Raw genomic sequence first — 20,390 nt, forward strand, 5'->3', positions numbered from 1 at the left:
TGGATTTTTGGAATTCGGTTAAACTCGATGCGTCATAGTAAAAAAAGAAGTTCATCTTTTTCTTACATCTTACCATTTGACACTCCACTGTATATTAACTGGAGCTGGCGATCATCACTAATTGTATTTTTTTTTACTTGAACTTTCATTTAACTGACCTTTATTATTTTTCGAAAAAGAATGCCCTGTCAAGTATATGCGTGACCAGATTTTTCGAAATGTATGGTGCAAATACATAACATTTTTCAGATCAACTCCGTCTTCTAAGTGCTCTATCGGAATTTATAAAAGGGACTAATTGCTTTAAATTGTATTTGAATCAAATTATCTCGATTTCCAGAATGGCTGGAATGTCTTTAGATGTTTCAAACAAACCGAAAATACACATTTACTGAGGTACTGGAATGTGCGATAAGTACTATCTAACTACAAGTTAGTCATCTAATTGTAGAAATAGGATCCTAAGTGTGAAGTATTCGGTACCTTGTAACCAACCTAAAACTCTGATAAGTAACAGAGAATATACGGTATGCTTATAGTGCTAAGTCATGATGAGGTTGCTCATTACAACTGCAATCAAAGTTATGATAAATAACTCACACGATACATCTTTATATCATCATGATACTGTATCACTTTCTAAGTAGAAATATTTTCATGCCCTCCTAACTTCTCTGGTTTTGATGTATAATATATAGCAGCTTATAATATACTTTTAGAGTAAATTAGTCTCAAAACAAAACAATTGCTTATACTCTTCTAATAAAGCTCACTAGAAAATTTTACATCAAGAAACAAATTCCTAATACTTTTTCGTAGCCACATCAGTCATTCAATCTAGAACCTGGTCAAGTATCACGGTTTTGCATTCCTCATCTATATAAGCAAGTCCGATCCGAACATCGCATTTCTTATTTGCGTGTAATTATTCGGGCATAAAAAGTGCGTACTGAATACATCTTTGTGTACTAGAATCAAAGGCATCAGAAATGACTTGAAACTAAATTTACGATGTTCCATTCTCATAGTGACTATTTTTTTTAGTTACAATACATTGCAACTACCTTAATTGTTCTGAATTTCGACTTTGCCGTTAGAATTTTTCGGTATTTAGAAAAATTATACAGAGTTTACATTCATTTTTCTTTTCGTTAGGCTGCCTACAGTCTAGATGATGAACATTTGGAACCATCAAATATCAGTAGTCTTAGACGTCATTATTTAGCTCAACTTATGGTTGATGAAGGCGCTGTTCTGAAACCAGATTCTCGTCCTAATTTACCTAAACAAGTGAGCAAAAGTCTCATTTATTTCATTTGTTTCTTATGCTCAGTACATTTTTATTTCTGTTTGATTAAAGCGAATTCCAGTCTCTTGTTTCAATCGCACTTGCTTAGCATTCTTACCTTGCTGTTTTCTGGATTATCGTTTGAAGGAAGAGCGATACAGTATTATGCTGAATACGTTTATCAATAAATAAAAGTGCTGTGTTAAGTTTGAAGGTGAAGTGTCCGCTTACCTTACAAAATAACTTGAAGTGAATATATCCACCTTGACAGACTTTCGTCTGTCTTAAATTAAACAAGTTATCATCAAAAACGAATTGTATTTCGACAATCTAATTCCTTTTTTACCACAAACATGAAGAATTAATCAGGCACCACTACGTCGGGTTACAAGTCATGAATTTGAAGTTACTTTTCATAATGATCTCAGATATCTCATTCTTTTCAATTTTGTCTTTTCTGTAGCTCAGTAATTTTTTTGCCATTTCATATACGCTATCTGTGATGTGCGCTAAGATTGTTTATCCATGTATCAGCAATAAACTTTATAAACATTAGATTCATCATATCATAAAACGTCAAAATTTTGAAAAATCACATTAAATATAAATGGAAGTTAATTGTAGAGAATAAATCTAATAGGAATTTTTCGTTTTATGTACTATCGGTTCTAGTTTACGCCTTGTAGACAGATATATATATACTGATTGTTACGTCATCAAACCCGGTATTGTTATTGTGTGTTATTAATATCTGCATAGGCGTTAACAAACTAAAGTAATATCTGCTTGTTTACTCCACTGATCAATCTTTATATAGTGCAACAAAATTTCTAAAGTATTCCCTTTCTCAACTCTTTGTAGTTGAAACTATTCAAAAAATAGTCTCTTGTACTATGTAATCGCGTATGTTGCTAAACCGTATTTAAGCTTTGTTACATTTATAAGCAGAGATGGTTGGTGGCTAGTTGTGGAATCCAGAACGGAAGTTATTAGGTTGTGAAGCGAAGTAGTTCAAGTATTCAAACTTAAGTTACTCTATCATATTCTTATGTCATTGGGTTACACATATCCAATATTCTAACCAGTGGTTGGTTATTGAGTTACCCAGAATGGAAGAAATGTTTTAAATCCATCGATTCATTCATTAGCTACGTCGTCATAATACTGTAATTCTTGCATATCCATTTCTAGATAGACAACCGTTTATAACTCGAGCACTGTAGGTCATCAATTCTGTGATGTGTAGCATAAGTATGGCAACAAGGACATGGCCATCTAACTACTAAATTTGATCGGCAACGTGACAACGTCATAATCTGATTTATCTGATAAATATTCTTTTTCGCACTCGATTTTGTTGACCTTATAAGTCACAGTTTTTCATTAGAATCTCAGGTAAATCATCTTGAATTAACGGGTCAGTGAACAAATAATGATTATTTCTAAAGTTTGTCAAGTAATAATTATATTGTTTCATGAATTGGTGAGCTAAAAGAATTTAGGACAGTTTTTTGTCAATAGATAATTCTGGAATATTATTGTACTATCCTTCTGTCGATGATCAGGTGACCACTCAGCCCTCTGTTTATCAAATTTATTCTAGCAAAGTCATTATTTCACAGGAATACAGCTTCGTCATTCCTAGCTCAGTTACTTTCACGAATAGCAAAAATATTACATGTGAATTTGATATATCTTAACAATGTGAATGATAAAGAATGCATACAGTTGAGCTTCAAGTGTAACCTATTTGTGTAGAATATAAACTACGTTTAATTATGTTTAGTTTTCTTTCATTCTAAATAACTTATTCGGAGGTATTTACAAACTTAAATTCCGATAGCTAATAAACTAATAATTACTGTTAATGACATTGCTGTTTACTGGCGAATGTATGAGCAATATACAAAGTCCCTTTTGAGTAACTCATTTAATTTGATAATCTTTAGGTTTCGTATAATGCCCGACTAATCTTAAAAATTACTTTTTCATTACGCGTATTACCACTCGTGGAGCATAGGCCTTACACCAACTCCATCCCGGAATAACTTTTCTGGTTGTTCTCAGTGGTTATTCATTCTTTTGATGTCTGCTTCCCATTCCCAGCGGATTGTGTTATATGTTCTTCCTCTATTCCGTTTCCCTTGCTTACGCCAGTTGCCCCTCGTGTAGCACAGGACTCTTCTCTTTTCGCCTTCAGGATTCCAAGTTTGGGCTTGCTTCGTGATTCAGTTTGGTGATTTCTGAAATGTGAGTCCTATCCACCCCCAGTGTCTTCGTAGTTTCCTCTTCAGCTGGAAGTTAGTATGTTCTCTACCGCAGTAGGTTATTGTTGTTGTTGATGATGATCATGATTGTATTAGTTCTCCAAGTTTCAGCTCCGCAAAATAGGATTGTTCTGACATATGTATTGAAAATTCTGACCTTGGTGTTGGTTGACAGTGGTTTTGAGTTCCATCTGTTCTTCAACTGAGGGAATTCCGCCATTGTTTTGTAAACCAGTGCCTTTACATCTAAATCAGATCCTCCTTGTACACCAATGATGCTGTCCAGGTACGTGAAAGCTTCCACTCGTTTCAGAGTTTATCCATCAATTGTGATTAGGTTGGTGCTCACTGTGTTATATTTTAGGATGTTGTATCCCCCTTGTACATGTTGAGGCCTACTGCTGCAGAGGATGCTGTCACATTGTCTGTCTTCACTTGCATTTGTTGGTGTGTATGGGATAGAGGAACCAGGTCATTTACGAAATCCTAATTGTTTAGCTTCATCCAAGGTGTTCACTGTATTCCGTGCTTTCCCTCAGATGTGGCGATCATCAGTATTCAGCTAATTACCAGAAGAAAGAGGAAAGGTGAAGGTGAGTAGCCTTGTCTGACATCAGTCTTCACTTTCAATATATTTGGGAGCAAGCCCCGATGCACGACTTTGCAGTGTAGTCTGTCTCATGAATTCCGTGTGATATTGACGATCTTCGCAGGTACATTATAATGTCGAAGATGGTTCCATAAGTTTCGCCTATCCACTCTGTTAAATACTTGATCGCAGTCGAGGAAGTTGATGTATAGTGATGAGTTCCATTCAATTGATTGCTCAACGATGATCCATAGTGTCACAACTTGGTCTGTGAACGACCGATCCTTACGGAATCCATCTCGTTGATTTCAAAGTTGGGCATCCACGGAGTCTTTCATTCGGCTCATCAACACTGTGGAAAACCTTTCCTGGTACTGATAGTAGTGTGATGCCTGAGTATTCCTCACACTTGCAGAGATCTCCTTTCTTTGGTATCTTGATGACGTATCCTTTTTCCAGTATGTTGGCACTTGTCTTTCTTCCCAAATCCTTCTGAATAGAATATGTAGCATCGCAGTTACTTCTGTCTGATTTCAGTGCTTCAGATGGTATGTTGTCTGACCCTGCTGTTTCCTCACTCTTAGCTTGTCTTACGGCCACACTGATTTCTTCCAATGTTGGTAAGTTAATAACTTTGGGGAGGTGTGTACGTGTTGTTTTGATGTCCAGTGGGTTCAATGGAGCTGACCTATTCAAGAGTTACACAAAGTGTTCTATCCATCTGTTCCTCTACTCTTAAATCTCAGTGATTCGCTTACCTTCGTCCTTGACTGGTCTCTTTGGTTTACCATATTTCCTGTCAGTTTATTCGTTATATCATATAACTGTCTCATATTTCCTTCCATTACAGCTTTTTCCACTGTCGATGCTAGATCTTCTACGTATTTCTGCTTGTCAGCTCTAATGCTTCTCTTCACATGCTTGTTTGCTTTTGTGTATTCAGCTTGTGCCTTGACTTTCTCTGCTCTTATCCGACTGTTGTTAATTGATATCTTCTTGTTCTTCCTTTCTTGAATCTTGTCCAGGGTTTCGATAGAGATCCGTTCCTTATCATGTTGCTTGTTGCGGCTCAGCACCTTCTGACACGTTGAAGTTATTGCCTTTTTGATCTCATTCTAGTTGTCCTCTATCTTAGTTCCTTCTTTGAGTAGTTCTTGTAAGGTTTGGAACCTGTTGTTGAGAGTTATCTTGAATTCGTTGAGTTTGCCTGTATATCGAAGGAAGGCTGTAATGAACCTTTGTTATGATATTTCTTCAGTTGTACAATGTTTCTCCGGCTTTAGTTTCATCTTGACCATCACCGGGTGGTGATCGGAAGTTGTGTCATCTTTATTTGTTCTTCCATCTTCCATCGGGCTTAACTTTTTATTGATGCATGTGTGATCGATCTTGTTCTCTGTAGTATGGTCTGATGAAACCCAAACGGCTTTCTGTATGCATTTCTGGGAAATATTGTACCACATATAACCACTTTGCTGATTGCAAATCTCTCACCATTCACTTTGCTTTCTCCCATAGTTAATGATAGTTAAATTATCGTAACTGTGTTTGGTTGTCAAACACTACTTGTACTTTACTTGCATTTGTTATTATTTAGAATAAATTTAATGTAAATAACCTCTTTTCTATATTGTTCATTGTAATTCCTAATTCTCTCGCTTAGTAATTCAGTATTTTCCTTCTCATCTATTTATTTTTTACCTTCAGTATCTAGCTAAACGACAATTTCAACGACCCAAATCTTTATTCACTACATTATTTGCATCTGTAGCGTCAAATGGACAACCATATCGTCGAATTACTGGCATGGCTGTACCATTTCAATATTCTATTGGTAATAATGATTTGTCACCGCCGTCATCATCTATACATTATAAGCCTGCATATGTAAGTGTAAGCTTACATGAAGGCAGCGTTGAAGCGGACGACCCAAAATTGAAGAATGTGCACCAAACGGAAATACTTGTAGAATTAAAACAATCAATTCAGTTGGTATGTCAACTAATATTCTTTATATCGTTCTTATTATTTATCATATTTTTTAACGTACGTATACTGCTTGTAACATCTATAATTATCAGTGTTTCATCTGTTTGTGTACAATGTCATAGTGAATTGCTTTTAGATGCCAGTAGTATGATTCCGTTTTTTTATAGTTTACTTACCTTACAGTTTAGTGTAGACAGATACATGACTGGTGAGTTACATTCATTCAGTTAGGTTCCTTGTACTTCTGACGGTAGATACTTTACATCATTGTGCCTATGTCAAGACTTAATGCGGTCTAATTGTTCATGTATTACATTACCAAATGCCGTGGTACGGCCGAGAGTGGGGAGAGTCCGCTCTCCCCCTCCAAATGCTCTCACATGGCCACGCGTATATAGCTTCTACCAGGGAAGTCGTACTCACAGCCTTCTGGTGGCGAGGGTGTTATCTACGAAAATGAGAGGACGAAAAGCGAATGTCCGGCGCTTTAACCAGATTCCAAACCAATGGTGCGCATGGGCTCCAGTATCCTGAGGGAACATATGGCGTATGAACCAATCGTTGGTCACCGGCTACCATGGGACTGCATCTCCCCACGATGCCCCACTGCCTTGTGGGTCAGACCTTTAGATCAAAGGCTCGGGGTGTGGCCCCCTAAGAAAACCACCTGCTTCGCTTTGGGCACCCTGGCAGTATCATAGCCCTCACATATATCAAATGAGATTTATGTGGCGCATATGTATTTGGTGCCTCATTGTACCAATATCTGTGTTAAAATAAATAATAAATAAGTGCACCGCCACACTTATCTCGAAAATCGTTGTTTAGCTGTCAGTGACATTCTGGAAATAATTCCGAAGGAAGTACGTGAGGGTTTTTTTTGCCTGGTGAAAGTCTTTTCAACTTGTAGTACCTGAATGACATCCGAATCGCATCTAATTAATTGGTAACGTCCGTAAATATGGGATATACTTTTTACCCTTAAAATCCAGTGTATTATTGCGAGGCTAACGAAATCACTTAAAAATAGTCAAGAAGTTATGTCTTATTAGTTGTGTGAGTGGTAATGTTAGAAAAGGAGATTATATCAATGTGTGTATAGTGAAAGTCAAAACGTTATATGTCAGTCTGAGCTGAGTTAAATCAGTGGTATACTGATTTCGGTGACCTAGTCATATTTTATGAGTACCATTTCTGTAGCTTTCTACATCGAGCTTTATTTCCCGACACTTGGACTAAACAAAAAAAGCTGAAAGGGAGTCGTTTTATAACATGTGACCATAAAATAAAAGATTGCTCTATAGAACGGGCTTCTGTTGGTCCATCATGACTCCATGGTTGAATTCTTAGTGATCGTGTCCTGGGATATTATCATCCGTAGCTCAAAATAGAAGTAAGTTTTCTACCACACTTAATAAAAGTAAGATGATCCTTCATAAATGAAGGAGTTCTACATTATCATATTTATAATGGAACTTTTCTCTATATTTACTATTTTCTCTATCTAGTTAGTGACCATATGACTTTCCTTTCTAATAACTGTGCACAATACTATCATTCTATTTTGTATTGCTCATTCTTTTGATGCCTTATTATGACAAATATTTCTTATGTTACAAATAAATAAAGCTAGGTTTCGAAATAAAAAATGGTCACCGCCTAATCGTGTCACTCATCTCTCACTGTCAATTTCATCGTGTTGTTTTATATTTTAGATTGTACGTCACTTCCGTATAAATGATCCTGAACAACACGGTGACGCTACCGCACATGCAGATTATTCAATGGAAAGTCACAAATTAGACCTCGATTCTTATGTACAAGTAAATTTTAGCTACTTATAATTTTGTTTGGTTCTTCTACGTTTGCTATTTACTAACTGAAATTTATCAACCATCTGGCAAGAGAAACATTCAAGTGCTAACTCTTTGCATTTATATTTTTCTATCGCTGTAGATGAGATCTCATCGGTCTTCAGTACTTAGAGACCTCATGACGGTTTATATAAATCTCGTATAAGTCGTTCACTTGATGAAACCTATCATTAATGGATAAACTCTAAGAATCATTAAGCACTACATATGTTTCCATTTTGTTTGGGACTACTCATTTGAACTTTTCACTTAATTCTTTCGATGTCTCAAAATCAACATTTGTTTCCTGCTAACCAATAGGAAATTCAGGACATTATCCGACTACATTTGCATCGTATATTAAGTTTCTTTTTCGTCGACACACTTTCTCGTTTAATTATAACCGTGAAATTATTCGTTTTTGTCTTTCTCTTTCAAACTGTTTGTGAATCTAGACATGTATAAAAAAGCATTTCTTATCCAAATTATGGCAGAAAAGAAAATGAACATACGTCAGTGTTCATATTCAAATATAAAAATCGAATTGTCATGATCATTTATTCAGTGATCTCAAGATCACTGTATCTGAAGTCCTTTTCGGGATTTTTAATATCGTAAATGTAGCCATTCAAAGACATTGCTGTCACGTATTAAACCACTGATGTTATGGTAGAGCTATGCGTCTGTACGACAATTCATTGATTTCAGGGTATTACGTAGTTGTTACCATGACGTATTTCGTTCCAGCACTGGCTCAGGACTTTCGAACGGTTAACTTCTGTAACCAAACCACTATAATCCATTGAGGATTTTTGACGACATTTCAGAGTCTGGTAACTTGATTATTTAAAAAGATTAATTCAGTAACTTCGTTCGTACTATAGGTTTTGAACATACAAACTTCTGCTCCAATCAACTGTCGCCACTATAAGAAATGATTTCTGCACTCAATTGTTTACATCATTTCGATCAATTATAGATAATCTACCAACTACTCAATAAAAATAAGTATTTTATATTTATGTCCTACGTCATTAGATCACAAAACAAATTTTTAAAAATCATTAATTATTGTCTTATTTTTTGTCAACACATTTCTATTATGTCATGTAGAAAAATGATCTAAAAATTGTTTCATTTACAATATTGTCTCATTTACTCAGTATTTGTGTCCTATATTGTATATTATATATATGCATAGTAAGTCTGAAAAGTATGAATTGTTCAGGAAATATCAGAAGCAGACAAATATTTTATTCTGTTTCGTTGTTGCAACAGATAATTTAGAACAGAATTTCGCTTCTAATTATTAAATCATTGTTCTACAAGCCGTTTTCATTAGTCAATGGTTTCGGACTACATTGTAATGTTTCGTTTCGTCTGAGATTCGATTGACTGTCACCATCCATTCAATAGAAGATAGATGTTTGTGTACAGACATCAGAATGTAATAAAACACTTACAGTAATCAAAACAAGTACCAACACTTTTTTATAATTTCTTAAACATACCATTTGTTTAAAAATCAGATCGTGCAACATCGTAGACGACGTGCCAAAGCATTGATCGATTTTGAACGCTTTGAAGTAGATGAACTGGAATTTCATAAAAATGATATCCTAACCATTATTAACTCAGATGACGAACATTGTTGGATCGGTGAACTAAACGGTCAACGAGGTTGGTTTCCTGCCAAGTTTGTTGAATTGTTAGATGAACGTGGAAAAAATTATTCTCCAGCTGGTGATGATGGTGTAGACAGATTAATTATTGGCCTTGTTCGCGGAAGGTAATTTTATAATCATTATATATCTTAATCACAATTCTTATATTTTTATAACCACACCTTTTAAAAGATTTGCTAGTTACATTGATCAAAGTTCAAAGATGATAAAATGCATGTACTTATATTTAACTAGAATGACTAAACTTTTCAACATTTTTGTTCTGATAGGCTTATGTGTTTACCCATTGAGTTGCCAATTATGTCCTAGTCATAGCATTCCTGAATTGTACATGTGTTTACCATCTTATCTGGTTATTAATAATACAAGTGAATTTAGGTTATTGGCTTTTTTTGCAGAATAATAAATCTCTACACAGATAAGTTAAAGTGAATAGAATGTGGTTAGAAAATATTCATTTTGTTCTACCCACTTTTTAACGTAGTGGGATTAGGTATTGCTTCTCTAGAGTTTTTTTGGAACGAAATTAAGGTCATCAATTATTTGTTTTTATTGAGATAAAGAATAGAGTAATTCTTTTTTTCTCCCTTCTGAATAAAAAATAAAATTTAGAAATAAGTTCACCATCTACTATAGGTTTTATTATAGTACTTGTTATTATTACTCCATTCTTAATTTCTCTCTATTCTCTTCTTTCCAAACTCCCTTAAATAATCTTTATTATTTCACTTACACCCATACTAATGTACAATTAGCAAAAGAATTTACAACTTAGTAAGTTAAATACACGACTTTGGAACATAAAGTCACACTCATTAACCAGCTATTGAGTACATCTAGTGAATCCACTCACGGTCGACAGTCCACGAAACATTCTCAACTACTAATCAAAATACTAATAAAGCCAACCACTTATCTCCTACTATCTTTTGCTACCCAGAAAATAATTTGACACATTTTACATTTCCGTTTATACTCCGTATTATCATTGATTAATTGGATCAGAGTAGTTTTGGCCCATAAATCAAATCACTGGTACGTTCAAGGCATCTTATTATTTCAAAAGTAAAAGTTGATAGATTTTTAAGATTAAACGTAATCGTGTTTGCTCACTAAATTAAATTACATAACATGTCCACATACACATTGCTAACCCTGACGTTTCACGTTTTTTTCGCAATCTAATCCCATCTAAAGTTTCTTGGAATGTGTCACTCAAATATGATTGATTTTTATCTAATTGAAAGGCTATGTATAAGATTTGTGTAATAACATTCTATCTTCCTTTACATCCTCCTAAGCATTCCGCCATTTTATACATCGCCTTGAGTAATAATTCGTTTCTCCCCCTCTAAATCCTAAATATTGCCCCAGAACTTGTCTGTCTGAGGTAACGAGTGTATTACATATACATATCGAAAATTCATTCTCGTATTCGACTTAGTTTGTACCTTTATTTTTTAACGCTAATCAAGTCGATAATTATATACGAGGGTAGCCGACATTCATGTTTCGTTAACATCATACGATCAAATCGGAGTTATATCAACGGGCCACTCAAATCTAATCAACTTTGGTTAACGTCTGATAAAATCTCGACACAAATTCGTAAAACCTGGTTTTCTTTTTCTTACTTGCGTCGCTTGTTTTTCCTTTAGTTTTTGCCATTCACTTGGAGCTGTATTTTCACATGGATTGAAGCGACCACGTCTACTCGGTGATACTGGTTGTCATCCATGGCATTTTATTGAAGAAGCTGCGGCTAAAGAAGTAGAAAGAGATTTCTCTTCTGTTTACTCACGTTTAGTATTATGTAAAACCTTCCGATTGGACGAAGAAGGCAAAGTCCTCAGTCCGGAAGAAGTGTTATATAGAGTGAGTTGTCATGCTTGTATTTACACATTATTAATCTTTTTTCTATAGTCTTTCAACTATCGTTTAGCTTTGTTGTTAGACATGCAAACGATAATCAAAATCGACAAAAAAGTAAACTAATCATAGATATTCACATTTCAGTATAAGTGTATGCTTCCGTATTATCAGCTTTGCTCACCATTAATCTAATTTTAATTTCACTGATTACAGCAATTTTTGTTTACAGTTATGTCATGGAAATTCCAATTGTCAGCATCATTTGAATCTTGTGGAGACGTCATTAGTCAATATTGTCCTAGTAGACATATAAGTGGTATCCCCTTTTAGGATTTGTTGAATTTATTTCGATCATTGTGTAATTATCTTTGTTTCCTGCTTCCTCATTCTGTATAACTAATCACATATTGGCCTATTTGATTTAAGCCACTAATGACATTTTTACGAAATAATTACAAACATATTTTATAGTCTAATGTTATTTTTCAGAATAATAACTGATTAAAATCCCATCTTAGGCATTTTTCTACCTTCCCCCATCCATATTTTTTTCAAGAGTATTACGTGACATTGTTAATTATTTACGTCATTTGACTCCAGAAACACGGATTATTTAAGGGTTTATTGTTATTATTATAACCATTACTATTATTATTTATTGCTTTTATTATTTGCAATGTATACAACCATAAGCTATATAACTTCATTTTCATACCAAACAACGTAGTTTGTCGCTATATTTAGCTCAACCTGTTTTTTTTTCTGTTTCTATTTTGACTATCGGAATCACATGCGCTTTCCCGAAAACGCCTACTCACCGCGTCCAATCCGCCTACGAATGCTTATATACTGTCTATACACAAAAACATACACGCTTGTACAGACAATACATAGTATAAACATGTCACACGATTTAGCTAATGCTCATATGGATATCAAATTTCGTTCCTTGATCTGCTCAGGTTTAAAGTGAGTAGTTTCCCTAGCTTTTGCTTTTTCGATTCTGTCTTTACATGTAAAATTGATAGTTTTATCTGCTTTCTATTGACTGAATGCGGAAAAAATTTCTACGTATAAAGACTAAAAATGAAAATAATATTGCTTAATAATTAATAATCCGCCCTTTGGCAGTCTTTCAGTATTTGAATCCACTTTTAACATTCACTTCTGTATATTTATAGACAGAGGAAAACACTAGTTGTAAACTCAAGTTCCCATAACTGTTTAATTCCTTGTTTTAGCTTCAGTACAGTCGCTTATTCTGATTTGGCTAATTAAATGTTAGTTTTTATTGTGAATCATTAAAAATCATGGGATACTGGATCTCGTACCAGTTTGTATGTTACATCCAATAAATGTGAAGCGTTTGATTCCAGCTTAATATTGCTTGCTTAAACATGATACCCCTTTTGGGCACAAATAACCTACTAGCGAATTCCAAGCAGTTCGGTCCTGGGCTCACTTTTCAGTTTGTTGACAAGTTCTATTCATGCTTTTAATGCCTGCTTCGAACTTACGGTGAGATATGACGTTTGGTCTCCACACATTTATGTGATGAACTCGAACCTCTCATGTAACTGACCCTTATCACCACTTTCATCATTATTGAGTACGTAGCACTGCATAACATTAGTAAATTTTGCTTGTTTGTTTCGGAGGATGGGTTGCTGATGTTGGATGCGTGGATTTCTCATCCTATTAGTGGCTTTTGTGGTTCTGTGGAGAGAATCAGTGCCATTGCTTGTGTGTGGAGCATCTTTTCCTTGATAATGAGAAAACAACAATTTATCTTGTAGTTAGTCTTTTCTCTTCAGATAGCGTCTAACGAGTTTCACTTGTCCTAAGCATGATCTGATCAGCTTATATTTTCTCATTTCTATAGCTATTTGAATGATACTGCCGATTTGCCACATTGCTCATACACTCCATATTGCTATGCATATTGTTGTGGTTGTTTATGGGAAAGTCATCTGCCTCATGGTTTTTGTAGAATCCTCACTTTGATGATGGAGTATGATACCTGTTGCATATCATGACCGTTATCCCTCGAGTACATAGTCTAATTAGTTTAAATGTTTGTCTATGGTTAGCGATTTCGTAGAGGCTGGTGGCAATGCTGCTGTAACTTTCTTTTAAAAGAAAAGAAATCTTTCTTAGATGAATTTCAACTGATCTTTTCTAAAATTATTTTTCTTGTTTACTTCCCCATAGATAGTTCGCCTCTTTCTTTTTTCCTCAATTTTATTACTTCATTTGTTTAGTAAATTTTCGATGCCGTGTTATACCAAAGTGTATGCGCTATGAATGTATATCCATGTAAAAATAGCAGTCACCGTCAAATATCAGCCAACTTCAAGAAGATTTTAATAGTTTTCTCCTTTAAGCTTACGCTGTTATTCGCTTCAAAGACAATGAAAACTTCAGTAATAATTCTCTCATGTCAGATAACGTTTTGCTTTCAAAACATGATGTTTCACATTTCGGCAGATTGAATTAATGATACTCGTATAACAAACGTATTAATATGTTTCACTGAAGTATCAGCTGTACTAAATATTTTACTTGTGATTTTAAAGTTTTATGATCATGTCCAACATTCACATACTTAGCTTAATTACTTTTTCTGACAATTTTTAAGCGAACAACTATTACATCTATGGTTCGAAATTCTTTGTTCATCAGTTAAAGTAGTTAGTAAATGGTATCATCCTTGGTCATATCTTCGCAGTCCTGGTTGGGTTCAAATTAAATGTGAATTACGGTATGTGTACAGGTTAAAAACAGTTTTCATTTTTATAGAATAATAAATTGTTTCATTAGATGAAACTGAAGTATGAATTTGTACTTTGTCGTTTGTATAAACGTAAGCTTGCTAAATATTGAAGTTAAGTGAGTATTTAATGTAACAGCTAGGTGGCAGCCAGACCAGATATGATTAAAAAACGCTGAGAAAATAGAACTATATTTAAATAGAGTGACAAAACAAGTCATATTTTCCTTAGTTTATACGAAATATTTATAGGTAGAAATGATTTCACCACTAGTTCGTCGATTCGCCACAATCAAAATGAAGCAGCAACTTTGTAAAAGTTGTTAATAGAAATCTTGTTTGAGGAATTAACAAATATATATACGTTCTCTATTCCGTCTTCCGAGAATACAGCCTTTTTACTTATTATTTGTCTTCTTTATCCGTAGTTGGGTTAATCAAATGTGAAGAGTTGCATAGTGGCTAAACTTTTCCTCATACCATAAGAATATGTAACCGTTTTAGTAGGGAACAATTTCTTTACTCTTAATGTTTCTATGTGTTCATAAGGGCCAACCTTTTAGGTTATTCGCGTCATAAATGCACCGTATTAATGATGTTTTAATGAATTGGTACAACAAACAGTCAGATTCTCACTATTTGATATTATCATCTGTTCCCGTCTATTGAAAAATTCCGGAGATCTTAATCACTGAATAATATATTCATACATATTCAGTTTTTGAGGTGTTATACATTCCATCTTTAAATTGTGTCACATCTACTCAAACACTGAATCAGTCCCAATTGATTAACCACATAGAACATAACGGGTCATATTCGCTCATTAATTTCAATGTTGTACTTGTAGTGTACTTATTTGCTTTTCATCAGTTGTTCTATTCAGCAGCTTTCAATTTTTATAGATATTGTTTCCAATGATTATTCACATAGCACTGTCCTTTTTGTAATTTCTTAATAGTGTTCTTAGTCAATTCGCGTTTCATTTATCACCAATATACGAATTAAACAGTCTTCAAAATTTCAATCATATTCGACAAACTGGTTTTACGGCGTCTAAATTATTTGCTTTATCATCGGAGAGTTTGCCGCGTCGTACCAATAAATCCAGCTCAAAGGTAATATCTACGATGGGTAATGCATTAGACTTGCATAAAGTCAAACCTTTACAACGTTTAATGACTGCTTCATCTGTTGTCGATCCAATGAATGATCCGCCATGTCTGTCTTTATCATCAATTCTAATACCCAATGATGAGAATTTGAATGAAATAGATAGTAACATGACAACAGCTGCAACAGAGACGACCGGAGACATGCTAGTCAAGTATCATCTCTTCAGCTGGGAATTGTGACAAATGTCTTAATACCAGCCGACGTTTTCACTCCTTGTTGTTGTTTTGCTTCACGATTTCGCACCAGTACTCAGAAGTGGGTCTTGAACAAGATCAATTTTTCTGTGATTCCTTTTCTAATTTTTTGCCTACCGCTGTTTATCATGCCTCTTTTATTTCTATGTGACTCGAAGTTTTATTATTTTAAACTGCGATGACTGACTATTTTTTGTGTCTTTTGTTCAATTAGACTTCCATGATTTCCTCTCTTTAAATTATATATATTACAAGATGGCGGTCTGTCATGTCATTTTGGTGTTGGTCTTGTGATATTTGTCTGTTAGAGGGTACGTTCAATTTTTAGTCGTGTCTTACTGTAAACTGTTGTGATTGTTTCCTTGCTTTCGTTCACCTCATGGTCTTTCTTTCATATCACATGAAAAATTTGTTTCTATTCTCAGTTAACTTGGAATTAGTCTTTTTTGTCTATACATAATGAGTAGGTTTCGTTGACTTTCCAAGATCTTTGTAACAATATAAGATATGTGTTTCGTACACCAAGAATCGTATTTCATTTGTATTTATTCACATTTTTCCAATTTCCATGAATTTACTCTTTTTCTAAAAACAAAGTATATAAATTATGTATTTGTTTAACTCTTTTCTCTACCTGAATCATTCGAAATATACACGATAACTGCACTTTTGTAACGGTGTTTTGCAATACTAGTATATTTTTATAACTATTACGTACATATAAACATATATTTTGGCGGTGCATCATGTCTGACAAAATGTCGTCAACTGAATGTGATATAATAACGAATCATTTCCTTTTTTTCAAGCGAACTATTTTGTGAAATTTTCAAAGTTTATTCACATCGTGTAAACGCTTGTCTGTGTGCTATCACTACATAAATATCTGTGAATCGTTTGTTTATGATTGCAGTCTTGTGTCGTACGTGTCTTTTTGTTTCGTCTATTCACTCATTTCCTTTTTTGCTTTATTCGTATTGTTTTACTGATAATATACACATATAGGTGTTTATCCGTCTTCATTTTCATTCTTCCTCCACCCCCCTCCTCACTTTCCTAACATTTTGATCTATTTTCCAGTGTATTGTGAGTCAAACTGTGATTCAATAGGTTAAAGTTTTGTTTGTATGCATATGTTTGTTTACTGTTTGTTGAAAAAAGTAAGAAAAAACCGTTCATGTTTTTCTTGATCGTCCCAATCACAAAATAAAGACTAATAAAATTCGAAAAATTCCCTCCATTTTTTCAATTGTGTTTTCCAGGTTACACTTTCGACTTTATGTAGAATAGAGTTTTAAAGTATTCTGATCTCTTAACTGTTTCACCAGTAATTCGTCATCATATCTACCCAATTTTGATAAATACACATAAAATTGTCTACGCTTATGTGATAGCTTGCTATAAATTAACTTCAAATAATCCAGTAAACGATATAAATGCGTGTTTATTTGTATACCAATAGGTTCCTGTTGTATGACTCAGGTGAAATCAAAAACAAATTATGGGGCAATAGAAACGTCTATCAAATTACTGGTAAACATCGAGGGTATAGCTCAACTATACATGTTAATTGTAGGATCTTGATCTTACGATGTCTGTAATTCATCTCAATGTGAGCTATTGATTAATTAATAGTGAGTGCTGCGGATTTGAGTGTACTCAGAACTTACTCTTGTCACCCTTCGTGAAGGAGCATAGGCCGCCCACAAGGTTTATTCGAAAACTAGCTATTAATCAATGTACATATAATGTTGGGTCTATTTTGAATGTGAAAATTAATCTCCGTCTCAGTTATATCCTTTCTGTCTTTGGACTGTGCCGAATAAGACTGGATGGCTTGTGTTGTGGCTTGTATTTAAGTAGTAGTGTGGTGTTTGCTACTTAGGCTGACAGATATAAGTAGTGTTTAGCAGCAATCGGAAGTGGAATACCTACCAGCAGGAGATCGGAGAGCAATCGAAATAACAAGTGAATTAAAGGAATAATATAGTATATAAAAAGACAATGCAAACGATGTATTTAATGTATGATTTTCATACTTCACCAAGCCACTTTGTGATTTTACATTAAACAATAAATTGGTTTGCCCCACCAAGTCTTCGATCAACAGACAATACCCGGACATCTCAGCTTTATTGGTTTGGAACACATAAAACATGTTGATTGAAGCCAGCCAGTTCTCCAAACAATAGTAAAAGTCATTGAATTTCAAACAATAGTTGATAACAAAGGAACTGAATCCTCGAAAACCAATAATCGATAACCACATTCATAGACTTAATGGTGTGGAGGAGTTCAATAAAATTTATTCTAAATTATGGTTCGCAATCATAGTATGCGGTTCCGGAAGATTCTTTGAATTGAAAAGGTCCAAAGATCTGTCGCACTTTTTAGTGATAAATTATTTTACAAAATTTATGATATGGTTCATTCTTCAAACATCTTGAGGGACTTTTATCAAAAGCTGCTGTGGATTAAAATCAATAATATGCCCCCGTATATTATACTTTAATTCGAACCGTAATAACAACGTTGAACTAATTCTTTCTTACTACACTAAGGATGATACCACACATTTATGAATCTTACTAGTAAGTAAACAAAAATAACTAGCTTATCGTGATTTGATAAAAAAAACATTACAAGATTCAATATGGTGCATATCTCATATGGCAACCATCACAAACGAATATATGCAGAATTGATGTTTTCCTAATTTTGGTTTTCGTTGTTCTAAATCATGAAGTAGATAAATACGATAAAATTACACAACAGAATCATGTTGATTTGGAGGCTTCACCTTCTTGGTCACAATCCAATTACGAATCGAAGAACATTCAAAATATGAAAAGGAAATCTTTGATTATTACCCGTCTCTCAGTGGTTTTTAAAATAACAATAGTTTGTCACAAAATTTATCTTTAATGTCTTTTACAGTTGTGATAAATTACCCAAATTAATATTGTATATAAATTTTGATTACTAGCTGAAACTACGTATATGCGCCCAAAAAGAATGATCAACACGTCTGAGAAAAAATATGCATATATTGGTTAAATTAGTGTTGCTTTATTCATATTCAATCACGCTTAGTGCAGACAAAGGTTTTAATCACCTTACAAAGTTAAAAAGAATAAAAAAGCAGTTTGATTTAAGTTTTGCGCGAAGTCCGTCACGCCCAGCACCACTTGTCACTTTACCGTTCATTTAACTAATGAGTCCTGGGTATTTAAGCCTACTTTTCATCGAAAATTTTATTTCAAGCCCCAACTTTCTGTATTTTGGCGTTTCTTATGTGGTATATTGGCCTGAACTTAACTAACATATGCATTAGAGAAAGTTGCGGATAACTCCAAAAGCTTGACATGAAATCTTCGGTGAAAATTCCACTAATATTCAGCAGCCACCCACTAAATGAATAGGAAATTGATCGAAAGTATTGAGTGAAGCACTCATTGGGAATAGGAGATAACCTCAGTTCACAGGTTCCTAAAACTCACTCTATAGTTTTACTTATAATGCTGACCTGTATCAAACCCTGCAGCTAACAAACGAAATATCATCGGTCAATGGATTATTTAGTTGGGACATGGACAAATAGTAAGTAGACAATAATAAATACACTTCAGTTCCAACAGATATCTGGAATATGTATGTGTATAAATCCCGAAAACTCGATGTCGTTCGGCACTTATAGCCAAACTTGAAACCATAAAATATTTCATCACTTCAGCAGACAAGATACTGAAGGAATGAAGATAATGAGCGGAGGATTCATTCTTACTATTGATTTAAGACTCAGTAAGAATATCCACCAACAAGTGGCTCTCATTCTAACGTATTACCGATTGCCGAGCTTAAAAACAGACTGACTGGAAGATACGTTCATCAAATCTCCAAAACAATTTTGCTCGGGTGTGTTAAATGAAACAATTATTTCCAATCAAGTCAACCAAAACTCAGATTACTTAAAAACTATGAGTAGTATAACTTAGGTATAATTCATTTTTATATTGGCTTTTTGGATCTCGGCATTGACATTTAGGTCTGCGATTGATCAGTCTCTTATTGCAATATGTGCAGTCTCCGAGTTAACATCAACTCTTGGATTCATGTGTATCCAGCTAATGAGCCCCAAATGGGGTGAAACGCACGTCCTGTATTCCACTGCTAGCCACCATCTATTTGCTTATAACTTAAATATACCAGTAAATTATTATCTTCGGTATGGGGTTGTGGAGATTCCATTAAAATCATGAACTTGACTAAGTAGACAACCATTGAAAACGTAGGAGCACTGAATGACTGTTTCGTCCTAACTAGCTTCGAGAGAAAATTTCCAGAGTTTTAGTGAAAAGCTGTAACCAGTGTAGGTGATTGGTATCGAGTGTGAGACAGTTACTCACCCAACAGAATGGAAAATGGTCGCGCGATGATGTGGATTGATTTTGTCAGACATTAACACCGATGTATTACGGTTAAGTGATGTAGAGCCTAATCGCACGAGCGGAATAGTGGGTGCGCGCTCCTGAGGAGTCCCATACTAGGATAAAACGGCCGTCCAGTGTCGTCATGTTTTAAATGATGATCTAACTCACTTCTGTCCATGGTTTATGAATAAGAGAGAGCGATAATAAAGAATGGACCCAACACCAACTGACAGAATTGCTTGGTAGCGAAATAAAAATGTAGATCATACCTAAGTTA

The 20,390-nt window shown here is 34.5% G+C and overlaps 1 protein-coding gene across 3 annotated transcripts in view; it reads left to right on the forward strand.

Annotated features, from left to right (window-relative positions):
- Nucleotides 1-19,227, forward strand: part of SGSM3_1 (Small G protein signaling modulator 3) — a 43,701-nt gene extending 24,474 nt beyond the window's left edge. Inside the window, exons 10-17 of one of the 3 annotated variants that reach the window (XM_051211214.1) lie at nt 1,156-1,290; nt 5,852-6,136; nt 7,849-7,956; nt 9,516-9,775; nt 11,330-11,546; nt 12,427-12,512; nt 14,182-14,304; nt 15,275-19,227. In XM_051211214.1, the coding sequence (XP_051071252.1) occupies nt 1,156-1,290; nt 5,852-6,136; nt 7,849-7,956; nt 9,516-9,775; nt 11,330-11,546; nt 12,427-12,512; nt 14,182-14,304; nt 15,275-15,668 (1,608 nt within the window). In that variant the 3' untranslated portion in view covers nt 15,669-19,227. Of the gene's footprint in view, nt 1-1,155; nt 1,291-5,851; nt 11,547-12,426; nt 12,513-14,181 lie in introns of all 3 variants that reach the window. The other 2 variants (XM_051211215.1, XM_051211213.1) reach the window with 2 other exon arrangements.
- Nucleotides 19,228-20,390: the final 1,163 nt, after the last annotated feature.

The sequence above is a fragment of the Schistosoma haematobium genome, chromosome ZW, assembly GCF_000699445.3.
Source record: "Schistosoma haematobium chromosome ZW, whole genome shotgun sequence".
Lineage (NCBI taxonomy): Eukaryota > Metazoa > Platyhelminthes > Trematoda > Strigeidida > Schistosomatidae > Schistosoma > Schistosoma haematobium.